This window comes from Panicum virgatum, chromosome 2K (genome assembly GCF_016808335.1).
Source record: "Panicum virgatum strain AP13 chromosome 2K, P.virgatum_v5, whole genome shotgun sequence".
NCBI lineage: Eukaryota > Viridiplantae > Streptophyta > Magnoliopsida > Poales > Poaceae > Panicum > Panicum virgatum.
Window position 1 is genome coordinate 67,361,826 of NC_053137.1, and position 22,534 is coordinate 67,384,359.

Genomic DNA, 22,534 nt, shown 5'->3' on the forward strand with positions numbered 1-22,534 from the left:
GATTACTCATCCCTCTTCTCAATACTAAAATCATAATAATATATGATTTTATCATGGGACAAGCATGATTAAGATATTCCAAAGCTGACAGAGAACATCCTTCCGAATAGTAATAATATCCAAATGAATTTCTTGACTAAGATACTATCGTTTGTTCATAAGACGAACTGCGTGCAATATCATCCGACTTCAATGTGCAGCAGCATAAGCAAAACATATGTGTCGTATGTCCCCTCATCATGCCAAAGGCATAATCCACATCACCGCCATGTCCAATTAATAATGGAGAGAGAGAGAGAGTATATTTTGAATATAGATTATGAGTAATCTGTTGAAGATGCTTGGCTCGATCCAGCAACACAAGCACCGGCGCTCACATGCATGCAGATGTATGTGCAGGCCGCACAATGCAACGGTGCAGGTGAGCAGCGTGGCTGCCTGCTGCCTGTCCATACATCTTGAGCCATAAATAAGCTATGACCTGCAGCAGGCAGCTTTATTTTGTCGACGCGGCCGGCCAGGCCAGCAGGCCATCAGGCCACTGCAGGCTAGCTGTCCGATGGATCGGATGTGCTCGTCGTCCGGTGCCGGTCACAAGCTATATTACATATACATATACATAGAGGGGTGTTTGGGAATAGGGACTTAAAAAGTCCCAGAGACTTTTTAGTATTTATAAGTATTAAATAAATATTAATTATAAAACTAACTGCAGAATCTTATGGCTAAACTGCGAGTCGAATCTAATGATGTATCTTAATCTATGATTAGCGAATGGTACTGTAGAGCAAATTATGAATTAATTAGGCTCATTAGATTCGTCTCGCGAAAAAGCACTCAGCCGTCAAAAAATATTTATAAACAGATTTTATTTAATAATATAAAATAGTAAGATCCTTTTGATATGATAGAGACTTCTGAAAAAAGTTTGGAACCAGGGCCGGCGAGAAGATGAGACGCGGGTGGAGCTCGGCTGCACGAAAGTGACGGCACTTCCCACACGCGTGAAGCATCGACGCGATGGGCCGACAGGCGGCAGTGGTGAGTGACACGCCGTCGTCGGTGGGATGAGTTGCAGCATGCGACTGCGAGCATGTATGTGCCGGCGGTGCGGTGGGTGTATGGGGTTCCGGCCGCGGCGTCGCGCATAGCCGTCGTCTGGTCTCTGGACTCTGGGATACGCCACTTGTGGCGTGGCGTCAATCTTCTCCGGCCGTCTTTGGTTGCCATGGCGGTTAAGGATCCATGGCTGCTGAGGTTATATATATATATATATTACATGCAAGTTTTAAATCTCCCCTGCCGATACAGAAGAAATCGATCCAATTGTAATAGTAAATTCAGAAACGCCCAATCAGCAGAAGGAAGATGCGGGCATGCGCCAGAGAGCTGCGCACCATACTAACAATGGAAATTTGCGTCGATATCAACCAGAGTTTAACAGCAGCTGACAGGCATTGCAAGCTAGTAGTAGTTACAGTCAGCATTCCTTATTTCCTTCCACGACAACTAGCTACAGTACTATATAGCATCCAGAGCGTCACCGACAACTACCGCAGCTGCGCGCCTGCCTGCAGCTTGTCCACACTGCATCCTCCAGCTTTTTCTCGGCGCGGCTGAGCCCACCGGCGACGGTGGCCGGCGGGCCATGCATGCGGCGGCGCAACTCACTCAGCCGCCACTGTTTGGCCTCCAGCACTTGTCGTTTGGGACCCGACTCCGACGCTGTTGGATGTGCTGTCCAGTGCTGTGCGTTCACAGAATCACAGTGGTCTCGAAAAGAAAAATGCTGGAGAGTGCGAGCATCAAGGCTGCGAGTTGCGGGCTGCGGCCGCCGCTCCGAACCTGAACCAAAAGTCCAAAATCGATGGACCCATATATCAGGCCGCCGCCGTGCTGTCATCTTCGCTGGGCCGTCTTTTATGGTCGCATCTCGTGAATGGGTACAAAAATAAGGCCCGGTAGAAATGCTAGCCCAAGATCGATTTGCATTGCAGGCCCAATGCAACCTGCCGCCGCGACCGATCACCTCGTGTTCTTCCGGCAGGTTCCAGCGAGAGGGCGATGCGTCTTTCTCCGCATCGCAGCCGACTCGTGTCTTCCGCATCGTTCCCGACCCTCCAGAACCCTCCACGCGTCCGCCGCTCCCCCACCTGTCCGCACGGCGCACCGCCGATTATATAAGCCGTCGAGCGCCGTCCTCGCCGCCGCTCACCGATCGAGCAGACAAACCAATAAAGGCGTTAAGCTGACATCCAAAGGCAACTTCTTCTTGTTTTTCTTGGAAAGAACTATCCAGCAGACATCCAGTGCTGTCTAGGATGGCAACGGCGCGAGCTCTCCGGTTGATGGCCTCGAGGCCGTCCGCCACCCACCGCAGCCAGCTCCTGGCCGTGCTGCACCGCCGTCTCCTGTCCGCCTCGACGGAAGCCGGTGGCGCCGGTGACACCGCCTTGTATTCCGGCGACGCGCCGAGCGACGACTACCCCGAACGCGCCCCGAGGTTCTCCGGCGCCGAGGAGGCCACGGCAAGCACGCGCCGACGCCGACGCCGGCTCCCGGCGGCGCCAAGGAACGCGTCCCGCCGTTCGCGCCGTCCGGCGGCAAGCTGGGGGGAACACATCAGGAGCTCGCCGACCCGACGGGAGCCTCGTCGTTGACGCAGAAGCGGCGGCTGTCCGCCGACTCGCGCGAGGAGGCGACGCCCGGCGGCGAGGAGTCCGCGGCGCGGAAGGTGAGGGAGGAGGACCGGGAGTACTACCGGACGCACAAGCCGTCGCCGCTGGCGGAGGTGGAGTTGGCCGACACGAGGAAGCCCATCACGCGCGCCACGGACGGCAGTGCCACGGACCGGTACGCGGACGTGGCGGCCCGGGTGGTGGAGGACACGGCGGACGACTCGCTGGCGCGCGCCGAGGCCATGTTCCGGGAGGCCGCGTCGCGCGGGAACCCTGAGTGGCCGGACTCCCGCGCGCTCGCCGAGATGCGGGCGCGCCGCCAACAAGCAGGGGACGGCGCTGGGAGCAGGCCGGCCTGGGGAAGCTGAAGACTCAAGAGAGACTTGCAGCGTGCACGTTCTACGTAACTGCTACTGTTGTTACACACGCATCTGGACTCTGTAAATTGAACACAATAAAGAAGCAGTTTAGCTTTCACATTTACAGATTGAGTTCATTCGTTCTGAACAGTAAAATTTCAATACAACAGCCAATTGGTGCTCAATGCGAAAATGCCATTCAATAAAGTTGGTGGCTGTTATATGCAACCAATCTGGATATAACTTGTTTAATCTTTATCAACGTAATATTAGGCAACCTTGGTAACTGTTCTATTCCAAGAGAATACAAACAGCATGGTAGTAGGGGAAAAGAAAAGGCAAAAGTCTATTTTACCTCCTCCAACTATCACCAAAGTTTGGTTTTCCTCCTACAACTATAAAACCGGGTATTTCACCTCCCTCAACTTTTCAAACCGTCCATTTTACCTCCCTCGAGCGGATTTGAAGACTGTTTGCTACAGTAACCGTAATTTTGTCTTTTTCTTTTTTTAAAAAATTTCAGTTGAATCTTTGAAAAATCATAGTAAATCACAAAAAAATTATAAAATAGAAAATCAAATTTTGTTGGACTCCACATGAGTAGATATACGCAGTGAATATATTATATGGTATACTTTAGTACAATTTTTTTACTATAACTTTAGATATATATTTTTCTATATATTTTTCTGTAATTAATTTATAGCTACAGTTTTCGTCGTCCCATTATGGTGAAATTTTTATGGTGGTCTAATCATTATATGATTGAGCTATAGTAAAAATTTTATGATTATTAGATCATGTATGACTGAGTTATAGATTTATCTATAGATTCGTCTAGATTTTTCTATAGATTTATCTAGTTTATATAGATAAATCTATAGATCAGTCAAACATGATCTAATAATCATAAAATTTTTACTACAGCTCAATCATATAATGATTAGCTCACCATAAAAATTTCACCATAATGGGACGACAAAAACTGTAGCTATAAATTAATTACAGAAAAGTATATATCTAAAGTTACAGTAAAAAAATTGTACTAAATTATACCATATAATATATTCACTGCGTATATCTACTCATTTGGAGTCCAACAAAATTGGATTTTCTATTTTATGATTTTTTTGTGATTTACTATGATTTTTTAAAGATTCAACTGAAATTTTTTAAAAAAAGAAAAGACAAAACTACGGTTACTGTAGCAAACAGTCTTCAAAACCGCTCGGGGGAGGTAAAATGGACGGTTTGAAAAGTTGAGGGAGGTGAAATACCCGGTTTTATAGTTGTAGGAGGAAAACCAAACTTTGATGATAGTTGGAGGAGGTAAAATAGACTTTTGCCAAAAGAAAACTCCAGACACCTGCTCATGGGCCCCTCATTGTTGGGCCTCCTGCTCGCTCTCCATCAAGTGATGACGGGCGGCCCGGCCTATCAGCGTTGGATGCCACAGAATGGGCCGAATTGTAGCGCAGCTAGCTAACACCGAAACAAGCCCAACTCACCCATGGGTGCATGATGGCTGGCATGCCCGTGCAGGGCTAGAAGGCGTTGTCATCCACCGGCTGGCATTGTACGAACGTCTTGATATTTTACTTGAAAAAAAAACGAACGCCTTGATATACTATATTTTAGCGATTGAATTAATGATACGGCGGTTGGTTGTGTGTGAGCCCAAACTATGTACTGCGTTAATCGCATGTGAATTTAATTTATTTGTACGTACTAGCTAATAAGCTAGGGGTTCTACCAGGGAATAAGGAGAGCTAGGCAGCGCATGCAGCTAGCTAGCTAGCAGATGGATCGATATATATAGTGGAAGGAAGGCATCCTATGACTTGACCGCGCATATATATGCGGCGGAGGATTCAAAACGGTTTGCAGATCGAGATGGCGCCTACTTATTAATTAATTTGTACTGTTGCGATTTGAATCAAATTCAAAGCAAGGAGCAAACACACACCATATATATACGCGGACGATCACACACACATATATAGTATATATTATAATTATAATAATGAACAAGACAAAACAAAAGTATGAATGAATTTGCGAATATATGAATGGGCCGGGGGCAGGCATTTGCTCACCGCGTGTGGCATATATATATATATATATATATATATATATATATATATATATATATATATATATATATATATATATATATATCCCAAGAACAGTCCGAGGTCACGAGACACAAAACTCCACGTCTCAGGCAAACGTACGTACGTAGCCGGCCACACTTGTCTGTTGCTTGCTCCGATCCAGTGGCGAATCTAACAAATACATCTAGAGGGGACTCATCTCTCTTCTCATCTTCTTTCTCCTCTTCTTTTCTTCTTCTTCTTTATAATTTTTTCCTAAAAATGAAAGGAGAGGCTTAGGGAGGTATTCATTGATGTTGGGGAGGTAGGGGGGCTTGATCCCCCTAGTCCCCCCTTTGGATCCACCCCTGCTCCGATCCGCTCCAGCCCTAGGAGCAGCAGGCCAATATAATGCACGCGACGCTATAGCTCTCCCTTTCCATATCTCTGATCGATCGTCTGCATGTTGGATTGGAATCTGCATACAAACTGTATTGACAAATCATAGCATATGTAATGACTGGTGCTGATTTGTTGTGAGAGAAACCAATTGAGGATACACAAACACACTGCTATATTATATATTCATGCATGCCGCGTGCCATTATTCCATTCAGGCATTCATTATAGCTCCTCGATCGATGGGCTTGGGCGCGTCCAGGACTGAAAAACAAGCTAGGCGATATTTATATGTCGCGCGCGGACTCGATCCGGCATGTGAAGATTAATTCAGTGGCTAGCAGCTAAGCCCTCTGCTGCGTGCTGCTTGCGATGGATCATATCGATCGGCCCGGCCGGAGTAGTGGAGCTAAACCGCGTGTACGCCTCGCTCCACGATCACGGGACAACGAATTGAGCAATACGATCCACCACCAGGCCATGTGAGCACTGAAGGAGGATTGGAGTGTCAATGCAACTTGTATTGATCTCCTGGCAATGTTTATATACATGTACACAAGCACAAAGGCAGCTCTAACTAACTAGCCTAACGGGCCGACGTGATCCATGGGAATAGGATCGTGGAGCGGTTCTTCAGGAACGTGACCACGTCGATCACGTCGCCAACACCCCCCCCCCCCCCCGGCAGTCGCAGCATCATTCGCCGAGATGCCAAGACTGGATCGAAACTCCTGAAACACTGAACTTGGTAGGCCTTTAGTCATGATATCTGCATATTATTGGCTTGTAGGAACATGTAGAACTCGAACGTCTCCAACAGCCACCTTCTCACGAACAAAATGTATGTCGAGCTCGATGTGTTTTGTTCGCAGATGATGAACTGGATTTGACACCATGTACACCGAGGAGATATTGTCACAATACACCAGAGTTGCCTTCTCCACCGGAACGGACAGCTCTCCCAACAGTTGACGCAGCCAGCAGCACTCCGAGACGGCATTTCCGACGGCTCTGTACTCCACCTCGGCGCTGGAACACGATGCAGTAGCCTGGCGTTTGGAGGACCAGGATACTAGTGCATCGCCAAGGTAGATGCAGTAACGGACGTCGAGCGCCGTGTGTCCGGGCAGCCTGCCCAGTCGGCGTCCGAGTACGCGACGATGTCAAGCGACTTGGAGACTGGGATATGCAGGCCGTGGTCAGCTATCCCTTGCACGTAATGAAGAACACGCTTGACAAGGGCCAGGTGGCTGTCGCGCGGATCGGGCATGTCCAAGCATACTTGTTGAACGTCGTGAGCAATGTCCCGCCGTGTGATGGTCAGCCATTGTAAAGCTCCAGCAATTTGCCTGTACTCCGATGGATCTGATACTGGCTCGCCAGCGCTGGCGGACAGCTTCGGCTTGACATCAATTGGCGTGGATATAGGCCAACAATTTGACATCCCAGCACGATCAGGTAATTCTTCAGCGTATTTGGCTTGAGACAAGTGAAAACCACTGGCTGACCGAGTTACCTCAACTCCGAGGAAGAAGTGGAGGTCTCCCATGTCCTTGACAGCGAACTCTGCTTGTAGCTCAGCGACAATTTGCAAAAGAAGAGCCGATGAAGAGGCCGTGAGTATCATGTCGTCGACGTACAAGAGAAGGAGCGCCATGTCGCGGCCCCGACGAAGAACGAAGAGCGACGTGTCGGAGCGCGTCGGTTTGAACCCGATCGTGGAGATGTACCCGGTGAAGTGCTCGTACCAAGCGCGCGGTGCCTGTTTGAGCCCGTAGAGACTCTTGGACAGCAGGCTGACGGCGTCGGGGTTGCTGGGGTCGACGAAGCCCACCGGCTGCTGACAGTACACGCGCTTGGAGAGATTGCCGTGGAGGAAGGCGTTGGAGACGTCCAGTTGCCGTGCTGGCCAGCCGCGAGAAGCAACGAGCGCCAATACCGTGCGGATGGCTGCCGGCTTCACGACGGGCGAGAACACCTCGCCAAAGTCGATGCCCAGACGCTGAGAGAAGCCTCAGACCACCCACCGCGCCTTGTAACGATTGAGGGAGCCGTCGGGTTTGTACTTGACGCGGAACACCCATTTCCCGGTGACGACGTTCGCACCAGGTGGCCGGGGAACAAGTTCCCAGGTATGATTGGCGATGAGAGCCGCGTACTCATTGTCCATGGCTGCCTTCCAGTTCGGATCACGAAGGGCCGCTCGTGCGGACATCGGGATCGGGGAGATGGCTGTCGTGGCAGCACACACATAGCGTGGGTTCGGCTTGACGATGCCAGCGCGTCCGCGGGTCACTATGTGATGTTGCGGTGGAACCGTGGCTAGTGACATCGAGGACGTGGAAGGTACTGGTGCAGCGGTCGTCATCGCGGATCGTGTCGGTGGTGCGTCCGGGTGGGACACCGGTGCGGCGTAGGCGTACGGTCATAGGATGGAGCCGTGTCCCAAGCTGGCGAGGGGGACGTCGAGGGCGTCGAGGCCGCCACAGGTGCACGCGACGTAGATGCTGGGGAAGGGCTCGCCGGCGTCGTGGCTGGTTCCGAGGGCTGATGCTGCGCTGTTGGCGTCGAGGGCGTCGAGGCCGGTCTCATCACGATGGAGGAGGAAGACTCCGGTGCACGTACCGGACCACGACACCGTGGTGGCCTCGGGAACGCGATGCGGCTAGGCTAGTGAACCTGCAAAGGGTTAGCCACGATGGAGACAGGATCGAGCGACCGCATGGGAGCGGTGGACGTCGTGGGCGTATGCGTAGCACGAAACGGGAAAGAGTGCTCGTCAAACACGACATGACGGGAGGTCAGTACACGTCGTGTTCCTGGATCATAGCAGCGGTAGCCGCGGTGATCTGGTGAGTACCCGAAGAAGATACAGCGAGTCGTGCGAGGGGAGAGTTTGTTGGGTGTGGTGGCGGTCTGGTTAGGATAGGAGGCACAGCCAAAAACTCGAAGGAGATTGTAATCTGGTGGTGTTCCGAGGAGAAGCTGGTGCGGTGTCAAAGGCGAAGTACCAGTGCATGGGCGACGGTTCAGGAGATACGTCATTGTTGCAAGAGCTTCGGCCCAAAACACAGTTGGCACATCAGAGTGGAAAAGCAAGGTGCGCACACCATTGTTTAGTGTACGGAGAGTGCGCTCAGCTTTGCCATTTTGCTGGGAAGTGTAGGGGCAAGAGAACCGCAGAGAAACTCCATGGGAGGCGAAGAAAGTGCGCAAGGTAAAGTTGTCAAATTCCCTTCCATTATCGGTTTGAAAAGCAACTATGGGACGTTGGAATTGGGTGCAAACATACGAATGAAACGAGAGCAGTGTCGGTGTAACATCGGATTTGCGCCGCAAGGGAAACGTCCATACATAATGAGTGTAATCATCCAAAATAACAAGATAAAACTGAAACCCTGAAACCCAGAAACACTTGCTATTGGAGATGTCCAAACATCGGCATGTAATAGTTGGAAAGGAAAATAGGAAACCGAATTGGAAGGAGTAAAAGGCAACCGAGTGTGCTTTCCAAGTTGACAAGCATCGCAAAGGTGAATGCTAGATTTATTACAACTGAAATCAAAGGAGTCAGGCATGGAAGGAAGAACATGCCAGCCGGGGTGCCCAAGCCGCTGATGCCATAAGTCGAACAAAGTGGATGCGGTGAGGAGGGCTGGAGTCGAGTGCAGCGGGTAGAGATCACCAGTGCTGTCACAGCGCAGAATCACCGCCCTGGTATGAAGATCCTTGATCGAGAAGCCAGAGGAGTAAAATTCAACGGTAACAGCATTATCGCGAGTAAGGGCACGAACGGAGACAAGATTCTTAATCAAATCAGGAGAGACAAGAACATTACTGAGATGAAAAGCATGCTGAGAGGTGGGAATGGAAGAAGTGCCAGTATGTGTGACAGGGAGGGAAGCTCCGTTGCCAACAAGAATGGAAGAGGAGAGAGTAGAAGGAGAAGTGGAACGAAGGGTACCAGGGTTGGACGACATGTGGGAGGTACCAGTGTCGAGGTACCAGTCCTGGTATGACGCTCCAGTGTCGAGGTACCAGTCGGAGGTGCCACCACCGGAGTTGGCAGCGATGTGGTTCAGCACGGCGAGGAGTGCGCTGTGATCCCAGGCCTGGGGCGCTGAAGGCGGGAGAGAGAGACATCGCTCCTGTTTGAAGGGGGGTGGGCCGCCTGCCAGTGTTGCTGAGCCACGAAGGCCTGTTGCGGTGGCAGCCTGGGTCGAGGCCCATGAACCCCAGCGGCTGGGATGCGGAATGGCATGGGCCAGGCCTGCACCATGCCGGTCCAGGGGTTGAACCCGGCCTGCCACTGAGCCACGGAGGGAGCCGGAGAGCGGCTGGAATTGCCGCCGCCACCGGCGTCACCACCGGAGGCAGGAGACGGAGAGGAAGTGCCACCGCCGGTGGAGGACGCAGGTTTGTTCTTCTTCTTCTTCTTCTTGGAGGCTCCAGTGGAAGGGGTCAGAGTCGAGGACGACGAGGGGCGCCCGGCGTAGAGAGCCTGAGCGCCGGCGCCGAACTGCTTCTCCTGGCTTTGGAGACTCTTCTCCTCAAGACGAAGTTGAGAGCGCACCTTGCGGAAGGAGGGTAGGGGATCTTGCGCCTGGATGGAGGAGATTATGTGGCGAAGGCGAGGGTTGAGGCCGTGCAGGAGGTTCACCACTTGATTGTCCTCACGAACAGGATGACCGACGTCTGCGAGCTTGCTTGCCAGCACCTTCAGTTGGGAGTAGTACTCAAGCATGGGAAGATCGCCCTCCATGAGGGAACGAAATTCCGACTCGAGGTGAGGCGGTTGTCGTGGAAGAGTTCCTCGATGGCGGTCCAGACGGCGAGCGTGTTGTCGTCCTTCTCCATGACGGCGTCGAGGAGGTCAGTGGAGATCGTCGTGTAGAGCCAGTTGATGATGCACTCGTCGATCATGGCCCACTCAGAGTCGGAGAAACGAGGAGTGGCGGCGGTGTCGACGTGGTCGCGGAGGCCGAACTTGCCGAAGACCGTGTCGAAGAGGCGCCGCCATTGGGAGTAGGAGGTGTTCTCCAGATCGAGAACGATGGGAACATGAGCTCGAATGTTCACCGACTGGATCTGGGCGAGGGAGACAGTAGGGTTGGGTGGAGGGGGAGGCGGTCCCATGTTGGCACGGCGAAGGAGATCGCCGATGGGATCCGGGGATTGCGCAGTGGAGCTAGAGGTGGAGCTGACATCCATGGCAACGGAAGGCGACGAGAATGGGTTAACAAAATCGTCGAATTTCCCATCTGATACCATAAAGGAGGATTGGAGTGTCAACGCAACTTGTATTGATCTCCTGGCAATGTTTATATACATGTACACAAGCACAAAGGCAGCTCTAACTAACTAGCCTAACGGGCCGACGTGATCCATGGGAATAGGATCGTGGAGCGGTTCTTCAGGAACGTGACCACGTCGATCACGTCGCCAACAAGCACGCACGGCACGGCAGATCGATGTTTGTGACCGTCCCGATCGACGAGTGTAACGTCCCGCCTCCCCGAGGCCGGGCCCGCTTACATCTGGCTACTTTCTAGGACATAAACTGTCCTCACAGACCAACACCAGTCTTTTCTGCACACTTTATCCTCACTCGTGCGCACCCGGGAAGAACTTCCCGGTCGGTCACCCATCCCCAAATTTCTCCGGGCCAAGCACGCTTAACCTCGGAGTTCTTTTGAGACCGGCTTCCGGAAAAGAAGTTGCAACTTGTTGGTATGAGTATCCTATTAATCCTATTAAGCCATGGGCCGTGGTGTCACAACGAGCTAGCGAGCTAGCAGCAGCACCGCGTGTCTTTTATTTAATCTAGTTGGGAGGCCAACAATGCAAGCTAATAAGGCAACAAACTATTTAAGCCATGCATGGTACGTTTTGACTCCGTCGATATATATGATCCGTCTTGTGACCTGCGTCTCCACGACCATGCATGCAATTAATGACTTGATCACAAGCACGCAGGCAGATTCTTCGTCATCCTGCACCGGTAATATGATTTTTGTGCAAAAGACTCTCCAAATAATAATTTAGATCGAGAGTATAATTTAGAAAGACTATTATATATACTTTAAATCTATGTATACTTATTAGTATTTTTTTCTAAATATTGGGTATGCCAAGAAATTAATACAGGGGCTGTGGCCCGCCCATGCTAGATACCCGCGTGGCCCGTGGCATGGCTGCTGCGCAAGCCTACAATTGCTCACTGCTTGTTCGATTTGAAGAGGTTTATTATATTTTTTTGAATGGTCACTGCTAGAAAATTCCACACTAGTACCGGGCCGGAACTCTATGTTAGTACCGGTCTCCCGCCCTGGTACCAGCCTGTCGGTACTAAATGCGCCAGCATTTAGTAGCGATCAGAGGGACCGGTACTAAATGAAATGTTTAGTACCGGTCAGTACTAAGACCGTGTTTAGTTCTTTACATGTAAAAATTTTGCGTTAAAATCTTGCTAATTTGAAGTACTAAATGAAGTCTATTTATAAAACTTTTTGTATAGATGGGTTGTAAATCGCGAGACGAATCTAATGATGCTAATTAATCTATGATTAATTCATAATTAGCGGATGATTACTGTAGCATCACTGTTACAAAATCATAGATTAAGTAGGCTCATTAGATTCGTCTCGCGATTTACAATCCATCCATGCAAAAAGTTTTATAAATAGACTTCATTTAGTACTTCATGTATGTGTCCCAACATTCGATGTAAACATTTTTTTTGCGTTTACGGATAAAGATCTAAACAGGGCATAAACTACTAGAGTCCCGTCACGGGTAGCCTTTTCCTTTCCTTTTCTTTTCTCAAAATTTTCTTTTCTTTTCTTTCCCACACTGCACCGTCCACCACTCCATTCACAATCCCATGAATCACAAGAATAACAAAAAATTTCACAATTACACGAACTACTTACAACTTTCTCATGAATTAGTTACGAATTTTACAAGAATACAAGAACCACAATCAAAGATTTTACATGAATAAGTCAGAGTTTCACAACAATAAAAAAAATTCACAATCACATAAGTCACATGGAGCTCCCTGCGCGCCCTTGGTGGCTGGCAACCTGGATGCCCCCGCGGGCCGGCGGCGGCTGAGGATGGCCTCCGCACCTCCCGCGCGCCAACAGCCACAGGGGAAGGCCCCCTCATGCCGCCCCCCTGCTCCCTGGCGGCCGGGGAAGGCCCCGCTCGTCGGCGGCCGCGCTCCCGTGGTGGCCCCACGCCCTCCGCGCCACCCGCGCGCCGGCGGTGGCCGGCGGTGCTGCGCCCTTGGCCGGTGGCCTCCGCGCCCCCTGCGCGTCGCTGGCGGCCGGGAAGGCCCCCAAGTGCCGACGGCCCGGCTCCCTTGGGGGCCGGCTTCCTCGCGCAGCTCGCGTGCCGGCGGTGGCCAGAGCCCTTCGCGCCCCCGCGTGCCGGCGGTAGCTGGTGCCCCGCGGTGCCGCGGCCTTGGGGGCTGGCGGCCTCCGCGCGCCGGCGGCGGCCAAGGAAGGCCTCCGCGCCCCTTGCGTGCCGGCGGCCGCCGGCCCTCTCGCGCCGCCCCCTTTGCCCTGTGGCCCCGTGTCCGGCGCTCCCTTGCCTTCCATGGCCTCCGGCCCCTTTGCTAGTGAGAGTCTAAGAGAGAGGGAAGAGAGAGAGGAGGGTGGGAGGAAGGAGACGTGCGGTGGGAAAGGATAAGGATGGTGGATAAGGTGCAGGTAATAAAGTGTGTGTGGACCGTGTGTAGTATCGGCTGGAGCCACCAGTCGATACTAATTTGAGAACTCATGTACCGGCATGTATACTAAATTTAATCTATGCAATTTTGTACCGGTTGGAGCCTCCAACCGGTACTAAATTGCCACCAAGGAATCTAGATGTTGCCGTAAAATTTATGTTTCATAATTTTAGCCGGTACTAAATGTTCTCAGAGGTACTGTTTTATAAGACTGGTACTAAAATTATATATTAGTACCGGCTGAAAACGCAGCCGGTACTAATGTCAGGGACGAATGCCCCTTTTTCTAGCAGTGGGTCACAGAAGGGGAGATCCCCATGTGAATTGTATTCAAATGCGGTGGCAAATCACATATGAAAGGCTTTATTTTTAAGGAAACGAGACAAAACCCTAATGCTCAGTTAATTTTAGGAAAATCGGGATATAACTTTGATTGACCTACCTAGCTAAACTAGGTCTCATACAACACACCCCAGCACAAGGGCAAATTGTGGCATAAGTGCATAACCACATATAACAACACCATATCCTAGCACAAGGACGAAAATGCGGCTTAACTGCGAATAGCACAACCACGCCAAGCACAAACTCTAATTGTAGCAGAAACCACATCACCGCACCATTCACAAGTTCAAGATGCTCATCTCCGAGACTGGTGGCTGGTGCTGGTTTGTTGTGAGAGAAAATTACTACTGCCTGGTGGCTGGTGCTGGTTTGGTGTAAGAGAAAAATACTGTTGGCTGGCTGGAGAAGCAGCCAGCAGAACGGAGAAACGAGGCCTCAATCTCTTTTCGGAGGGGATTAACCAGACATGGTCTAAGGAGGGGATTAATCGATAAGCCCTAGCGGATTACGTGGCCTTAATGTAAATGGTCCGTTCAAAGTGATTTAATTTAGGTATATATAAGAAGGTCACAAACATAATATATGTCAATCGGTCCTCACGAGATATACAAATTCTCGCAAAAGAAAAAAAAATGAACCATGCATCCGGCTCGGATTGCATGCATTGTCATTAGTTCCCTGCTTCTTTTTTCGCACTGTTTTCCCTGAAAAACAATAAGGTCACGTGAGTGGCAAACTGGGAACCTCCACGGGCGGGCGACTATAAAAAGGCAAGTTAGCCTTGTGGATCCTCTCCTTTGAATTGAAGCAGGCAACAGCCCGCGCTCGTTGTCCGATCCCGTCTGTCTCTGTTGAAGACAGGCACTTGGGAGGATCCTGTGAAAGAGATCGAGGACGGAGAGAGGCCGGCAGATGATGTCGAGGGAGAGCAAGAAAGCGGCAGCCGGTCTACATGAGAAGCTGCAGATCCTGCGATCCATCACTCACTCCCGAGCGGTAATTAACATACTAGCTACTCTTCGTGCAAATGTTGCCCCGATTCATTCGTTGCTTCTTAATTAGCATCCTGCAACCAGTACTAGCTTAGCTACTATGTACTCATCTCCTAGCTATCTGCCTATATATTCTTTTCCTAGCTAGTAGTACGTATATATATATGTTGGAGGTTGAGCAGCAGCGCTTCAAGCTTCTTTGGTCGATCTCAACGGTTTGCTGAAGCAGTACAGCAAGGATAAAATAAGCGCACCACACTGTATAGTGATAGTTTAGTAACCAAAAGAGCAAGTAGATCGAGCTCGACACTCGTACTAGGCTGAAGCATGCAGTTCAAAATTATGATTGGATGTCCTAATATAAACCAGGAAACAATCCTTTATGTTCCCTAGAACACAGGTGTCAGGATGTAACTGGATCAAGCAGAATCTATCTAGGCAAAATTATCACAGTACCTGAATGGCATTTGTTTTCCTTGTCACAGCTGAGCGATACTTCCATAATCTTGGACGCATCGGAGTACATCAAGGAACTGAAGCAGAAGGTCGTCAGGCTCAAACAGGAGATCGCGTGTGAAGAAGCAGGCGCGCTCAAGCACAGCTCCTCCCCGACGGCGGTAATACTATACTAGTACACTTCAAACAATGTTCTTTATTTGCGTGTTCGTGCTTATTATTGGGTACGTACTTGACAATTATATTAGCATCCTGCTCGATCCGATTCGATCAATGCAGGTCACTGTAGAAACCCTAGGGCACGGGTTCCTCGTCAGCGTGTTCTCTGACAAGAGCAGCCCCGGGCTGCTTGTTTCTATCCTCGAGGCGTTTGATGAGCTGGGCCTCAGCGTACTCGAAGCCACGGTGTCTTGCGCAGACACATTCCGCCTCGAGGCTGTTGGGGGAGAGGTACTGATGATAAGATCGCAATCATGTCCTGTCATAATTCAGCCAGCCATGCCGGTGCTCATCCCGTTCAGTTGTTTTGCATCCACTCGGCTGCTGGAATCTGATGCAGAACCAGGTGAAGAATGTGGACGAGCATGTCGTCAAACAAGCCGTGCTCCGGGCCATCGGGAACTGCTCGGAAGGCGGTCGCCAACATGAGTAGTGCAGCAAGGGCCTGGATGAGTTGCAATACTCACCATCACCATAGTCCATGTCGGCACGCGCGCATGATCGGTTGTGCGGCCATTGCCGATCCCGTAACTAGTCGTCCTTCTCTTGATATATGCATGTTCTGTTCTATCCGACATTATCTGAAGAAAAACTACAACAGCCTTCAGAAACCCTGCAGCACACATTTAGTTTCCTCTGTGTACTATTAGCTAGTTGGGCATTGTATGTACGTGGTAGCCAGCAGGAGCAGCAAGGTGTAACATGTGTACGCTGTTCCTTCCTTGTGTTGATCATGACTAAATTTGATCGTGTTTCTCCCTCTCTGACTAACGGTGAAGCAGAAACCACTCCCTGCTGACACTACAGCAAACTCTGTTAAACTGTAGACATGATTCAGTCCTTTGTATTCCTCTGTTAAACTGTTGGTCTCGTACTTACTTCCAGATTAATTTCCAGCAGTAACGACCGCAGCTGTATACCAGAAATAACCTGCTGCCTTATTAGCATTATATATATATATATATATGAGATGCCAGCCAGGACGGTGCTGACGCAGCAGCTAGCAGGAATCCAATGAGGCGGCCGGCCGGGCCGTCCAGCTGCTCGATCGAGTAGTGGATGGGTTGGCAACAAATTGAAAGAAGGAGCGAGATGCATGGACGATGGCTCCAACATCCATGGAATGCGGCCACTGTTCCTTCCGGGGAGCATGCTCGGCACCCATGGCTACTATGCGCTCGTGACCAGTTGCTGCGAATGAGACAGCGACATCTTGGCCGGGAACGCGCGCGCAGACCGAACAACGCCGGCCGCTAGCTGCGGCGGACGCGTCTCGAGGGGCGCGCGCGATCGGTCGAGAGAGAATATTGTGCGTCCATCCATCCGCGTCCATGTGGTCAGGGCCAGCGCAGCTCATCATATCCGCTGGGTGTTCTTGGCTGCTAGCAACACGCGCGCCGTTGCTTGCTGCAATGGATCGATCACGAGAGGGAGATACGATCTCGATCAGCCCTACCGGTGTCTGAACCAAGGAGCCACCAACGTTGCAGTGTCGTCGTCCTCTCGTGGTTCAGACTTCAGCCAGAGATGGTCGATCGATCGATGCATCCGGTTGAGTATGTATAGGTCCAGCGACCTTATTTGCAGCAGCAGGCCGGCCGGGCAGGTTTTGGCAGGCGTGAGGTGTTGCCCATGAAGCGACAATCTGGTACTGGTCTGGTCCATCCACGGGATTCTGCGCTAGCTAGCTACTAGTCACAGCGTGATCGCTGATCAGACATTTTTGCAGCCGAAGCATGGATCTCGCCATTGGCTCTCAGCTTGATCTGAGTCGAGACCAAGCCAATTCCATTATATTCCATCAGCTGGATGCATGCGCTCCCATTTTGCTTAGCGCTTGCCTGGGTCAGAGTCGTTTGCATTGGACAGACAGCAGCATAGGAGGGAAGGAGAGAGGCTTGGCTAGGAGATCAGCGGCGGGCCGGGTCACCGCCGCAGTGGCACCGCTGCACCGGCGGCGGCGGCGGCACACAGAGGAATATAAGAGCAGCCAGCAGCACTGGGCTTCTTGCTTTCTTCCACCAGAAATTGGGGGCGCCACTTTGAAGTGGTCCATCTATGGGCCTCTTTGAGATCGTGGGTCGTTTCAAACTGGGCCCACTTTGTACATAGGTGCATTTTGCTGATTGGGTCTTTGAAGGACAGAAAAGCCGTTACGAAAAACTTTGTTCCAGAGGCCCATAGGACTGCATACCAAGGCCTAAAGTTTAGGAAATCTGTCCGTTCTTAAATAAGCAAATTTTTAGTAGTAGTATCTTATCTTATCTTATCTTATCTTATCTTATCTTATCTTATCTTATCTTATCTTATCTTATCTTATCTTATCTTATCTATATATCCTATATAGATAGCGCCCACTAACTATTTCTCTCTTCATGCAAAATGTCCACATTATTCTCCACTAAGTGTCCCACTAACTTTCAACAATCTTATTAATTAAAAAAATATTGATGTCATCTCTACAATATGCAATACTTTTAATCTTTAATTAACTAAAGTAAAATCATATACATACGCTATTTTTTCATCACCTATTCTTCTATAATGTGATCAAATATTCTATTGGTGTTTCTTCTTTTAACTTATCGATTTTTACGAGATTCAATAAATAAGAAAATGTCCATATGATCTCTACTATGTGCAATACTTTTAATCTTTAATCTATTAACGTAAAGTCATATACATACTCTATTTTTGCAATACTTTTAATCTTTAATCTATTAACGTAAAGACTCATATACATACTCTATTTCTTTGAGCACCTATTCTTTTATAATGTGATCAAATATTATATTGACGTTAGTTTATCGATTTCTACCAGATCTTGATAAAAAAATAACATGCAAGTAAAATTCACATCAACTCTTCATGCAAGGTTTCCACATCATTCTCCACTAAGTGTTCCCCTAACTTTCAACTACCTTATTAATTACAAAAAATGTTCATGTCATCTCTACAATATGCAATACTTTTAATCTTTAATTAACTAAAATAAAATCATATACATACTCTATTTTTTCATCACCTATTCTTCTATAATGTGATCAAATATTCTATTGGTGTTTCTTCTTTTAGCTTATCAATTTTTACGAGATTCAATAAATAAGAAAATGTCCATATGATCTCTACTATGTGCAATACTTTTAATCTTTAATCTATTAATGTAAAGTCATATACATACTCTATTTTTGCAATACTTTTAATCTTTAATCTATTAACGTAAAAACTCATATACATACTCTATTTCTTTGAGCACCTATTCTTTTATAATGTGATCAAATATTCTATTGACATTAGTTTACCGATTTCTACCGGATCTTGATAAAAAATAACATGCAAGTAAAATTCATATCAACTATATAGCCTATATAGATGGCACCTACTAAAGTCATTAGCTCTATTTCTCTTAACATGCAAGTTATCCGCATCATATAGGAATCCATTATATCAAATGCCACATCAACGTCCACTAGGGCCATCTATTTATGTTTTCCATCGACTTCTTTTGTGAATGTTGTCATGCAATCATCTTAATTTTTCTACTTTCAAATTTCACGTTAAATTTAAGAAATCCCGCAGCAACGCGTGGGATATCACCTAAGTGCCATGTTGTTATGTCATCAACCCACTAAGTGTCATAATTTCTATTTCTCTCAGTCATGTTTTTCAATATGTTGCGGTTCATCAAAAGTATAAATAAAGAAGAAGCCCAACAGCCAAATTTTTATTTATTAATGAAATATTACTCTATGCAACATACATATGTTAAATCCCCTCCCTTTATTTTCTTTTATTATTGTCTCATGAACATTATTTTCATTTATCAATTAAATATTAGTCTATCTAATATTAATAAATAAATCCACATTTGTTTCAAAAAGAAAAACAATTAGTCTCCTATGGTATTTCTGTCTTCTAAAATTGATGCATCCCACTAGGAAACGTTAACAAAAAGAAAAACAATTAGTCTCCTATGGTATTTCTGTCTTCTAAGATTGATGCATCCCACTAGAAAATGTTAATTTATATTTCTCACAATCCCCATTGAGCCACCAACAATGGAAGAAGCACTCCTTCATCCACCTTACTATGTCTTTTCATTTCTCTCATGTTTGTAACTTGATCATCCAAGTTGTCATTTCCTTAAGTCTCTCTATCTAACAATACACTACCACCACCACCCCTTCCATTCCTCATGATCTGTAGAACCCAATGCTCTATATATTTTGCTTAGTCGAAGCCATCGTAGCGTTACACACACTTTCGACTCCATTATTCCATTCGGTTCTGGTAGCTCCTTGCCTTCCCCAGCTGTTTTGCTACTCTTAAATTTTGTCTTGCATCACTGTGGCATGCAGGAAGAGCACCGTGAAGGATTGTTCCAGGTCTCTTCTCTTCAATGTCACACATTCATTCATTATGTTCTAATATTGACACTATGTTTGGTTCCTCCTTAATATTTTACTGTTTGATACAACTATATTTCCAATTATCAACATTTCACACACAACTGCATTCCTCACATTTCATTTTAAAAAATATTTGCTTAAATTTCGCTTAGCCAAAGAGTCGATACAAAGTCGAATCACTTCACAAAATGATGCAGACTTTTTCCATTTTCTCCTAGAATAAAATTAAAGTGATCTTACCATACCAATTACGATTCCTCTTTTTATCAGTTTCATCAACTTGAATTTTTTATATGTACTTCAATTTTAGTATTTAAGCATATCTTATATACAACCATGTCATATATCTCCAATGCTAAAATTGACTACAACTTCATATCTCCATCTTTTCAATACACTCAACTTCAATATTTTTGTCCACAAATCCCGCAGCAACGCGCGGGGTATTCAACTAGTTATTACTAATTGGAGGCTCCTTTTAAAGCCTCCAAGTGATGCCACCTAAGATCCTAGGTGGATAGTCTAAAAAAAATAGAGAAATCCTACAAATTCTCACAAAAATCAGAAACATCTGGCCATCAATTCAGCAACTCTAATCATAATAGTCATTGGATCTGTTATCTTTTTCTAATATATTACCCACCTTTGCCATTATAAAAGTAAACTAAAGTAACCCCCTACACATGTATCTAAATTACCCACCTCTGCCATTATAAAAAATAATCTAAAGTAATCCCCTAATCTTTATATAAATTACCCACTTATGCCATTATAAAATAATATCAAATAACCCCCTAAATTTTCGTATATATTATCCAATGATATCATAATAAAAAATTAAAATAAACCCAAATCTGAATTAAAATTATATTGTTATAATAAAATCTTAAAGAACATCAATATAAAATTCTAAATTATTATTTCTATCATTATTAGTATATTATTTATGTTATTATTTATATAAAAATACTAACCATAATGTGTGTGCCCCATATATATATTCATGTATAAGAGAAGAGATAAGAATATCAATTTTCATGTTGTTCACATAGCTCAAACAAAGTGTTCAATTAAATACATATCAAACGTATATGGAGATATGATGCAAAGTGAGAAAAAATTGTTAGTAACTAAACCTATCACATTTATTACAATTGCATAATGATAAATATGTATCTTTATAATATTAGATTAGAATATTTAATTAGTTAAAGAAAGCGTGAGATAAAAAGTTATTAAATATCTATAACTAGCCTGTGCGGGAGCACGAGTTGATAGACTAGTTAGTAATAACTAGCATAGTGCCCGTGCTTTGTTACGAATAATATAAATTTTTTAAAAAAGCTGTGCTGGTGCCTGGTGCCTGGTGCCTGGTGCCTGGTGCCTGGTGCCGACCGAACGCACACAGCCGAGCATAGCAGTCGCAGTCTGGCAGAAGAGATGCCGAGCCCTAACGCACGCATTGGCCGCTTCTTCGTTCACTAGTGGAGCGCGGCGTCATGGATTGGATATGAATATGACGAAATGCTCCCGGCCTGTCCCGACACCGACGTGTGCCCAACCCATGTCCTCCTTCCAGGCTTCCACGGCATCGATCGCTTGTGCCAAGCACACAGCAACCCAATTAACTCTTTGGCGTGCCTACCTACGCGCAACGTCACCGGCGCACTAGCAGACTAGCTAGTCAGCTGCCGCGCGCGCGAGCCGAGAGAATGGGATCGGATCACGCCAGGATACGATCGTCTCGTTTCCTTGACAGTGTTTTGACCTTTTGCGTCACCGCTACTTTGTCTGATCGATCCTTGCGTGGAAAAATCGAAGAACCGGCCCGAATAGCTTGTCGCGGCTGGTTGAGCGAGCCAGCTGAAAAAGGAGACTGAGTGAGTGAAAAGGACGTGCTGGTACTGTAGTAGTATACATGCATATGATGATGATGATGTTTGGTGCCACATAGACATCACCTTTGAAACTAACGGACGGATCCATCTTTACTGCTTGTATTAGTTTTGCAGCGCCGCAAACAGACGACTGAAAATGCAGGCCTGCCAGCTGCACTGATGGGAAAAGCTAATTAGGGCCGGGCATCCTGCAGATTTCTGTTCAAATAAAGAGGGTGGTCGGACGACGACTCTGATCGATATGCATGATCGGCGTATGTGCATGATTAGCGGAATACATACATACCATCTCAATCGTTCGTAGCAACTTGTGCGAATTTATTTCTTGAGATGCTTGTACTGTCTCTGACTACCGTTGACATCTGACAGCGAGATGCATATGCTGCGTGGTGCAGAAGCAACTCTACAGTGATATTTTCTGTCGCCGGGCGCGCTAGCTGTCCCAGCGTGGTAACAAAATACAAGATTTCTGTCTCTGTCCGTCCGTCTCTCGCCATATACAACACTACTTCTTCAAAGGTCTAGAAATAAAGCGAAGGCTATTTTGGGATGTTTCGGTGAGACAGACTATAACGATTTTCTGAACGCAGTCGATCGGTACTCCAGTACGGATGGTCGTTCTAACTGTCAAAATTAAGCATGTCGTTGCTTGCTTTATCAACGAGTCTTGACTACTACTACTGGTAACTGATATACTAGCTAGTATAGGTAGTAAACTGTACGTCCACGCTTTAGTCAAGAAACGGAGGATAAGCACAACCCGGCCCCAAGCCAGCCACTTGCGTCTCGTATCGCAATCACCCGGATATATAATTAATTTTATCGATATATATATATATATAGGACTAATCCAACCTCAGACAAATTTTGCATGGCTGGCATATGGTTGCACTGCAGGCTAATAAGTGGCTAACAACCAGACCACATGTGTTCCTTCAGTAGAGAAACTGA

The 22,534-nt window shown here is 47.4% G+C and overlaps 2 protein-coding genes and 1 pseudogene across 3 annotated transcripts; 2 read left to right on the top strand and 1 right to left on the bottom strand.

Annotated features, from left to right (window-relative positions):
* Window positions 1-2,119: 2,119 nt before the first annotated feature.
* On the top strand, window positions 2,120-3,235 carry LOC120696262 (annotated as a pseudogene).
* Window positions 3,236-12,695: 9,460 nt separating this feature from the next.
* LOC120695618 (collagen alpha-1(I) chain-like) lies at window positions 12,696-13,133 on the bottom strand. The gene has a single exon (XM_039978817.1). The coding sequence runs from the start codon at window positions 13,131-13,133 to the stop codon at window positions 12,696-12,698; it is 438 nt and encodes a 145-aa protein (XP_039834751.1).
* Window positions 13,134-14,416: 1,283 nt separating this feature from the next.
* On the top strand, window positions 14,417-16,047 carry LOC120696263. 2 transcript variants are annotated; one of them, XM_039979385.1, is made up of 4 exons: window positions 14,417-14,605; window positions 15,087-15,218; window positions 15,337-15,507; window positions 15,579-16,047. In XM_039979385.1, the coding sequence occupies exons 1-4, from the start codon at window positions 14,522-14,524 to the stop codon at window positions 15,609-15,611; spliced, it is 420 nt and encodes a 139-aa protein (XP_039835319.1). In that variant the 5' UTR covers window positions 14,417-14,521; the 3' UTR covers window positions 15,612-16,047. The 2 variants fall into 2 exon arrangements, with proteins under 2 accessions (XP_039835319.1, XP_039835318.1); XM_039979384.1 differs by having other exon boundaries at window positions 15,617-16,047.
* Window positions 16,048-22,534: the final 6,487 nt, after the last annotated feature.

Coding starts and splice junctions, on each gene's coding strand:
- LOC120695618 (XM_039978817.1), bottom strand. CDS start 13,133: ATGGAAGGCAAGGGAGCGCCGGACACGGGGCCACAGGGCAAAGGGGGC.
- LOC120696263 (XM_039979384.1), top strand. CDS start 14,522: ATGATGTCGAGGGAGAGCAAGAAAGCGGCAGCCGGTCTACATGAGAAG. Junction 14,606..15,086: donor CCATCACTCACTCCCGAGCG/GTAATTAACATA, acceptor TCCTTGTCACAG/CTGAGCGATACTTCCATAAT. Junction 15,219..15,336: donor ACAGCTCCTCCCCGACGGCG/GTAATACTATAC, acceptor CGATCAATGCAG/GTCACTGTAGAAACCCTAGG.